The sequence below is a fragment of the Rhincodon typus genome, chromosome 24 (genome assembly GCF_021869965.1).
Source record: "Rhincodon typus isolate 14 chromosome 24, sRhiTyp1.1, whole genome shotgun sequence".
Lineage (NCBI taxonomy): Eukaryota > Metazoa > Chordata > Chondrichthyes > Orectolobiformes > Rhincodontidae > Rhincodon > Rhincodon typus.
The window spans coordinates 27,206,895-27,216,388 of NC_063355.1; the positions used below are offsets into that span (position 1 = coordinate 27,206,895).

Here is a 9,494-nt window from a genome sequence, read left to right on the forward strand (position 1 = left end):
AGGCAATGTCTGTCCATCGAGTGGCATACTGTATGTTGGACAGGCTGCAATCCTAGCGAAGCTGCATGCTTGCTCTATCTGCTTATCCCTGGCAAGTATGAAAGAAATTCTAACTTTCCTTGAATAGGGAGTCACAGAGGATGGCAAACTGCAAGATGTTGCAATTGTCCCCAACTACAAGTCTCAACGAGCCAGACAGAGAAACCTTCATTCACTTGGTCATCCTCAAAGCCAGTGGCAATGTCACTCTTGTTCTGATTTGTGATTGGTGATTGCAATGTAGATGTCTTTAGCAGTGCAGACATCTCTCACTTTGCTCCTGGCTCAGGTTTGCGTTGGAAAATAATGTTCCTTAACAGTTTGGGCAGATGTGGCCAGTTGCTGAGAAGCATCCTCTCTTCAATTGTTTTGTGCAGATATTGTAAAATTAGTGAGCAAAATCCTTCAACACACACCACTCCCAATAGACTTCTGCAACTTGACACAACTACAGACAGCAACAAATGCGTGAAGATTTGTAGCAACAGCCTAAGGAGATCAACCTGCAAGAGGTTGATGATCCTGTTAAATAGCCGTCTTGCAGACTTACATGTGCACACCTGCATCAGTAAGGCAGGCTGTGCAACTTGCCCATAAATATACTCACATGTTGTATTTGTGATGCCCAGCTATCAACTTGAGAAAAGACAGGTTCATATTTCACACATTTTTAACACATTTGATGTGCATTCCCTTTGTTCTGGTCAATTCTAAGAAGAGATTTTCTTACCCCACAAAAATAGTTCACCAACTTATTTTTCAGATGCTGGGTATTCCTAGTATTTCTATTTTTATTGCACTAGGTGTTTGAATTTACCTGATTGTTGTTAAGTCACAAGTCACTTCTTTTTCTGATATAAAATAACCAGTGCACTGTTGTTAATTGCTAAAAGATATTATGTATACTAAAACTGAGAGAGCTTTCACTTTTTAAGTTAACTATCAAATTGTGGGTGGAAATGACTAATTTGATAAAGTAGATATATTGAAACACTTTTGGATGATTCCAATTCTTTAAATCTATATGTACAATCTGAAAATATTTTCTCATAATTTTCTTCCAAAAAAATCCTATATTAAAATTAGAGAAGCAACCGAAGAGAAATCAGTTGCTTTGACTTAAGCATGTAGTGAGTAAACATCTTTAGGTCCTTAATTTTTCAGACTCATTTCTCTCCATTATTGGCAAATCTGGAATTTCCCTTTCTATCTCATGCAGTAATTTCCTGTAATTTCTCCAAGCTTTGCTAAAACTAAATTCTTGTTGTAACACCAGAAGCTTGGTACTGACTCTAAGTGATGAACCTGTAGAGAATGGATTTTAATATGTCTTAATTCCTCTTTCAGAATTTTGAAGATAATCTGAAAAAGATCATGATTGCTGTTAAGTTGAGAATGCTCTGCATTCATTGCAAAATTCTCTCCATTTTAATCGGAATGTTAAGCCATTTCTGTCAAAAAAGAATAACGAAAATAGCAGAGAGGAATGTTTGAAATTAATGCCTACATACAGTACCATTGCCCAAAGTCATTGCCACGCCACACATTTCAAATTCTGACAACTAAATTACAGCTAGTAAAATGCTATTTTTTGAAGGTCAGTATTCTAGATGTACAATTCAACCTCCATTCTGAAAATATAAACCTAAGATTCAACAAAGCACTCATGATAGATAACTTAATTTGTTAATTATTTGCCTTTCTGTTCTTTACTTGTAGATTATTACATAACTCTATTACAGCCCAATGAACTTTCTGCACAACTCAACTTACTATGTTGTCTTTAACATAACAGAACCTGATCATGGATCTGGAGTAGATCCTTACGCTACTGTACCTCCAAATTTCTTCAGAGGCAAGCGAGGCAGCTTTGCAGCCTACAAGATTATCTCACACAGGCTTGCACATAAAACCGAAGAGAAATGATTATGAACAATGTCAATGACAACAAATGTAAACAGGTGCCTTCCTGAAACAACGTGGTAAACTGGGGTAAGCAGATTACCAAACCACTGGAACTGTTCATAAAGCATTTGTCCTGCGTGTAATACATCAGTGGACTAACTTGATTTGCCTTGTCCAACTGCGAGCATTTTGCTCTACTTGTGCTGAAAATAACTTGTGTTTTAGGCTGCTGTCTTAATGGGAATCTCAGAGTATTGCTATAGATATCACAAAATGTTTCATCATTTGATGACTATTCTGTATTTTTTCATAAACATAGCCTTTGGTGAATATTTCATAAAGCAGCCATTATCCTATATTTGTGAAAGTGTTTACTTTGCATTTACTTCCTATCACAAGTAGATTACTTTTTCTAAAATGCTGTATAATCATACTATTGTCAGTTTAAATTTTGTATTTCAAAAGATAAATTAGTTTCATTACATGGAAAAAAACGTTTAATGAGACAGTGTCCCTTGGTCACCTCCTTGCATACTGCTCTCTCCGGAATGGTTACCTGCTCAATTTATGACAGATTATTGACTCTTTGTTGGATTAGTCCATTCCAGTTTATGAACCTAACATCTCTGTGCACTCAGGGTCTTTTTTCTAGTGTTTTTGATTTGAAGTAGGCTTGCCAGTAATGATTACTTAATTGGAATGTAAACAGTTTTAGATCAAAGGGAATTAACAATTACAGAGATATAGATTTTTAAAATTTTCTTCCATTTTTAAAAGGCGTTTTCAGTGATCAAGAAATACAGACTTTGCAAATAGTGTAGTTGCATTTGAATGTCCACTTGTACAGCCCACCTCCCTCATATTGGACATTTATAAATTAAAGCTGGCATCAGTTTGTGTTTGAATACATTCTGAGAATTGGAATGAATGTTTGGGAGAAGTTAAACAAATGGGATCCTGTCTCTTTAAATTATATTAGAGCTTAATTACTGATCATTTTTACTTTTATGGTAACAGCAGTAAGGGATGGTAAAGCAAATATTGAAGTGAGCCATTTGTGTTGTTTTCCTATGATTGGATGAAATATAATTTAGAAATTTTATTTTGTAGCAAATTGAGATGATCCGTGCATTGCTGAAGGTATCAATCCGAAGGAATACTGCCTTTGCCATCACATTTGAACATTAAATATCAGTAATTTCTAAACATTTTAAAAATCTTACTACAAGTTGTGCATTTTAATTCTAAAGGGCATACACTAAAATAGATAGAAAATCAAAAAAAAAAGTGGATTAATTGCACATCCAATTTAATACTCAAGAAAACAGAGGACTGCTACTTAAAATTTTAGATCAAAATAAATGGAACATTTTACCAGCAAGGCATGGAAATGTACTAAGTATTTATGTACAGATATCTCTGAATTTGTACTTGAAGGTAGCATTTCAAATATAGTCATTCTGGGCTGTAACTGAATTGTGTGTGTCTTAATGGTGCTCAGTGTGCAGTGTTTGACTTTATGATTAAAACGACATGTTTCTGATCTCAGTTTGCTATTAGTTTATTCGCAGATTCTGTATCATGACAATGGGCTTTTAATGCAGGTTGCTAGCAAAGGTATTCAATTAATAAGTATATTTACAATGTACAACTTTTGGTACCACTGTGTTTTCATATCCTGTCTTAAAGGGCTACTTATTTTCATGTACAGAGCACTGTTTTATACCAACTACGAGAAGTATGTCAAAAGTATTCATTAAAAGGTAAATTAAGTCTTTTCACCAATTTGTTTTGATGCCTTTCTTTACATTTATAAGATATCTTATTGCTGTGTAAAGACAAAAAAAAACCCACAAGTTGTTTATGTGACCAAATTTGGTTAAGCTGTTGTATATTTTTAGGAACACATTTGAATTAATTTTATTTATGTTTATATTCTTCATGACTTTTCATATAATTCCAAATGTGACAGCAAGTACAAGTTTAGTGTTTGGCTATCCAAAACTGCTGTATTTCACTTTAATTGACACTGTATGCAGCATGCCATTTTGGACTTGGCACAGGTGTATGGAAAACAGATTTCAAACCATATCCATCTGTCCACTATCCCTTTCAATATAAATAAATATTATTGACCGTGCTGAAATATACCATTAAAATTTGACCACTGGGCTTGAAAATTTAAGGAATAATTTTATTGTTACGTATATGTAACAAAAGACTAAACAATGCTCATATTTCATTTTGTGACCCATTCAAAAGTTGCATCATATGGCCATATTTAAGTCATCTTTCAGGAGCCTGTAAAGTTATTTGCTTCTGCAGAGGATATTAACCAGCAGTATTGATTATAGTCACTTGGATGTTGTTTTCACCTTTGCCACGGTCACAACAGCATCATCTCCAACTTGGTCTTCCACTAGAAGATTAATGGCGCCTTCTATTTTTCCTGAAGCAGCCAATGCTAAGGCAGCCTTTTCAGTTGAAAAACCCATCTGTTTTAATTGCTGTAATCTGAGAGAGGGACAGACATTAAAAAAAAATTCACATAGGATTATGTGAAATTTTTTTTTTATTCTTTCATGGTATGTGAGTGCTGTTGGCAGGGTCAGCATTTGTTTCCCATCCTTAACTGCCCTTGACCTAAGTGGCTTATTGGTGGTCCAAAGCACAACCATAATACTGTGGACCTGGAGTTACACAAAGGCCAAACCAGGTAAGGATGGCAAATTCATTAGTAAACCAGATAGTTTTTAATGACAATTGATCTTATCTTCATGGTCACAATATTGACACTCAATCCCACATTTTATTAATTAATTTAAACTCCAAAAGCTACAGTGGTGAGATTTGAACCCATGTCCTCAGAGCAATAGCCTAAACCTATGGATGACTAGTCCAGTGACATTACCATTATTTCCCCCACAATTATGTTTCTGCAAATATAATCCAATAAAATTACAATTATTTTCCAACAGCAAAGTAGACTAAACAGCTGATGATGCAAAAAATGCAATTAATTTTTATTAGGCTGTTCATTTAAAATGGGCGGTAGAAGTGACCTTGGCTCAGGAGACCAGGATGTGGAATCGGCTTCAGTGGAAATGAGGAATAATCTGGGAACAAAGTCACAAGTGGGAGTGGTCTACAGTCTGTGTTTTAAGCCTAAACAAGAGCAACTATGTGAACATGAATATTGAGCTAACTGAAATACTAGGCTAGGAAACAGGGACACAGTGATAAGACATTGAAAGGATATTTCAGAAATAAATTGATTCCTACAATAAAGAAAACATCTGAATGCAAGTTTTAAAGGGATCCACCATCTGTGGTTAACTAAGGGTGTTAGGGACAGCTTCAAATTTAAAACAATCATAGAACTGCACAAAGATGTGTGGCAAGTTAGATGATTGATCATAATATAAAGAATAGCAGAAAATGACTAAAATGTTAATCAGGATAAAGAAATTATAATATGTGAGGAAGCTAGCAAGAATATAAAATTGGATAGCAAGAGTTTCTATGGGTATTTGAAAATTAAAGCAATGAGAAAGTGACTATTGATCCTCTAGAGAATCAGAATGAGGAGTTAATTGTAGATAATAAGGAAATTGCAGATGAAATGAACAAATAGAGGATACAAAAAAAATTCCAGTAAATGTTATAAATCAGGAGGTGGAAGGAGAGAGGAACTTGGTGAAATTACTATCACGAAGGAAGTGATACTCAGCAAACTGATGAAGATGTGGGTTGACAAGTCTCTGGGTCCAAACAGTCTTCATGCAGGGTTTTAAAAGAGGTTGCTCATAAGATAGTGGGGTAGTTGATCCATTAGTGATCATTTTCCAAAATTCAGGAAAGATTTCATTGGATTGGAAAGTAGCAAATATAATCTCTCTATTAAAGAAAGGAGGGAGACAGATAACAAGAAACTATAGGCCAGAATGAGTTATAGAGATATACAGCACGGAAGCAGACCCTTCGGTCCAACTCATCCATACCAACCAGATATCCTAAACTGATCTAGTCCCATTTGCCAGCTTTTGGCCCATATGCCTTTAAACTCCTCCTATTCATGAATCCATCCAGATGCACTTTTAAATACTGTATTTGTACCTGCCTCCACCAACTCCTCCGGCAGCTCATTCCATACAGGTGCCACTCTCTGCATGAAAATGTTGCCCCTTATGCCCATTTAAAATTTTCCCCTTCTCACCTTAAACCTGTGCCCTCTACTTTTGGATTCCCCTACCCTGGGAAAAAGACCTTGGCTATTCACCCTATCCATGCCCTTCATGATTTTATAAACTTCTGTAAGGTCACTCCTCAGCCTCCAATGCTTCAGGGAAAAAAGCCCCAGACTATTCAGCTTGACATCTATCATGTGGAAGGTGCTAGAATTGCTCATTAAACAGGTTATAGCTGCACACTTAGAAAAGCTCAATGTAATCGAGCTTAATCAAAGTGTAATTATGTTTATGCCATTCATTGGAGTTCTTTGATGGAGTAATACGTGCTGTGGATAAAGGAGAGCCTGTTGATGTGCTATATGTGGATTTCTAGAAGGCATTTGATAAGGTACCACATCAAAGGTTATCATTGCAAACTAAAAGCTCATGACATAGGGATTGCAAACTAAAACCTCATGGCATAAGGGTAAGCATAATTAGCACAGATAGAAGATTGGCTGGCAGAAAACAAAGAGTGTACATAAATGGGTCTTTCTCTCTGATATGTAATGTGACAATTATAGAAGTCTGCTAGGCCTCAACTTTTTACAATTTACATCAATAATTTAGATTAGGGGAGAAAAGGCAGGGTAGCTAAATTTGCAGATGACACCAAGGTAGGTAGGAAAATATACTGTGAAGACATAAGAAAGTTACAGGTAGATACAAATAGGTTGGGTGACTGGTATAATGTGGGAAAATATGAAGTTGTTCACTTTGGCAAGAAGAATAAAAAAAGCACAGAATCGCTTGAATTGAGAATGACTGCAGAATTCTGCAGTGTAGTCAGATGGTGCATGAGTTACTAAACATTAGTATGTAGGTACAGCATGTAATTCAGAAGGTGAATGGGATACTATCCTTTATTGCAAGAGGAAATGACCATAAAAGGATGTTATGCTTCAGTTATACAGGGCATTGGTGATGCCACATCACATGCACTGTGTGCAATTTTCATTTCCCTATTTAAAGGATGTAAAGACATTGGCGATGATATCCACAATGAGTTTGTTGTCTTTGAGAAGTTGGATAGGCAGGGCTTATTGAATGGTGTTTAGAACAGTGAGGGTTGGCTTGATTCAAATGTATAAAATTCTGAATGGTCTTGACAGGGTAGATATGGACTGGATGTTTTCTCTTACAGATCAGTCCTGAACTAGGGGCACTGTTTTAAAATTAGGGGTCAGGACAAAAATGAAAAGCATTTTCTTCTCTCAGAAGGTTATGCAACTTTGGAACTTTGCCGAAGAGATGGATAAATTTGTGTTGGCAGGGGAATGAAGGGTTATTGGGAGTAAATGTGATTATGGAATTTGGAATACAACCAGATGAGTCATGATCTCACTGAATGGTGGCACAGTGTTGAGGGGCCATCATCTGCTCCTATCCCACATGTTCATATGATATTGAATTATAAGACTGAAGTGGGCCATTTGACCCCTTCAACTTGTTACAGAATTCAATAAGATCATGACTAGTTTTCACCTTCCTACACTATTCTCATATCCTTGACAACAATAATTGCTGGTACCTGAATTTGACTGCTCGGTAATCCTTCCTGAACCAGATAACTGAAAAGAAAATATTCCCGTAAAGTGTACAAAGTGCTTTAGAAAAATCTTTTACTGTCAGCTACCTACCGTAGAGAAGAGACTGAAGATTTAGGTATTTCCACTTTATGGTTCTGGTCCATTCCAGATTCTCGTAAAGAGGCAATAATACCAGCATGAAGAAGATCCTCATCAGTGAGAAGACCATGAGCAGCAGCAGCAGCATAGACATCATGTGGATTCAGGTGGTAAAATCCAGAGGGATGATAGTTGGAATCCAGCTGTCTAAGATGTGTAAAATCATGTGGATTGTACAGTTCTGCTTGTAAGTAATTGGTATGTGGAGATCCGGCGTGAGGCTGTGAAGCAGGCAATATCTGCTTGGAGGTTTCTGTCTGCTGAGAATCCATTTCAATATTGTAGCTGTTGCCTTCTCTCATTGTACAATCATCAGAAGCAGCTTTTAAACTTGCTGTTGAGGACCCTCGAGTTCCGTAGACTTCTGGCACTGAATGGAATCTGCGAATGTGAATATAACATGGAGTACAATATAATCTTCTTGAAAATATTCATAATAGCAGATCTAAGACTGAAATATTTAGTAATGATCCACAGATCAAACAAAAATATGGAGAAAACAAACCATTGAACGCTGCGAAGTTCATGAGAAATATGTGGTGCATATCTTCTAATTCTTAGATAAATTGGAGGATTTGAAATAATTACATGATTTATATTAACCTTGTTAGTGAATTGATGTCCCTGCAATTAAAGGGGCACAGGCAGCACAGATATGAAATGACCAAGAGACAAAAAGCAGAGTTGTGGTGAGCAGTTTCACAGACTAGAGGGAGGTTTACAGTAGTGCCCTCCAAAGATCAGTGTTAGGACCACTTTCTGAAACATACTAATGATTCACACTGTACATGGATACCAGGGACATTCATTCAATTTCTGCAGATGCCACAAAACTTAGAAATATAGCAAACAACAAAAAATAACGGGGGGACTCAGAAGGGCATAGACTGTTGAAATTGACAGATACATGGCATGTGAAACTTAACACAGAAGTGAAAAGTGATTCACTTTTGTAGAAAGAATAAGACACTGTACAAATTATTGGCACAATTGTAAGGATGGTGCAGGAACATAGACCTGGGATTTCACCATACAAAACTTTACAGGTGACAGGATAAGTTGAGAAGGCTATTAAAATCATAAGATGCATGATTTTATAGAAGATACACAAAGCATAAAACAAGGAAGTTATGCAAAATCTTTTTAAAGCATGAGTTTAGAATCAACCAAAATATTTTGTCTAACTCTGGGCACCACGTTTCAGGAAGGATGTCAAGACCTTTCAGCAGGGTGCAGAGGAAATTTCTCGAACATGACCAGTGGTGAAGGTCTTCAGTTATAAGGAAACTCTCGAGAAACTGGGACTGTTTTCCTTTCAGCAAAGATTATTAACAGGAGAAGCATTAAAGGTGTTCAAAATTCTGAAAGGCTTTGGTGCAGCAAATAAGGAGCAATGGTTTCCACCTGTGGCAGGATTATAAACTGGTAGACATAGCTTTGAGATAATTGGCAAAAGAAAATGAGGGGAAATGAAAAGACTGTTTGACACAGGAATGTCTGAAAGGATAATGCAAAAAGATTTAATGACTTTTTAAAAAGGAATTTGTTATATTTTTTAAACAGAAAAATTTGTAGCTCATTGAAGAGAAGCAAAATAAGAACATAAGAACTAGGGATAGTAGGAACTGCAGAT

The 9,494-nt window shown here is 36.2% G+C and overlaps 2 protein-coding genes across 7 annotated transcripts in view; one reads left to right on the forward strand and one right to left on the reverse strand.

The window, feature by feature from the left end:
* The window catches only part of LOC109928721 (EMI domain-containing protein 1), a 308,825-nt gene extending 305,221 nt beyond the window's left edge, over positions 1–3,604 (forward strand). For 2 of the 3 annotated variants that reach the window (XM_048611521.1, XM_048611520.1), the window contains exon 15: positions 1,835–3,604. In XM_048611521.1, coding sequence (XP_048467478.1) covers positions 1,835–1,965 — 131 coding nt within the window. In that variant the 3' untranslated portion in view covers positions 1,966–3,604. The remainder of the gene's footprint in view (positions 1–1,834) is intronic. The other variant, XM_048611524.1, reaches the window with a different exon arrangement.
* rhbdd3 (rhomboid domain containing 3) overlaps positions 1–9,494 on the reverse strand; it is a 66,362-nt gene that overhangs the window by 25,374 nt on the left and 31,494 nt on the right. For 3 of the 4 annotated variants that reach the window (XM_048611527.1, XM_048611525.1, XM_048611526.1), the window contains 2 exons: positions 7,814–8,242; positions 4,118–4,458 (listed from right to left, as the gene is read on the reverse strand). In XM_048611527.1, the coding sequence (XP_048467484.1) occupies positions 4,299–4,458; positions 7,814–8,242 (589 nt within the window). In that variant the 3' untranslated portion in view covers positions 4,118–4,298. Of the gene's footprint in view, positions 1–4,117; positions 4,459–7,813; positions 8,243–9,494 lie in introns of those variants that run through there. The other variant, XR_007264672.1, reaches the window with a different exon arrangement.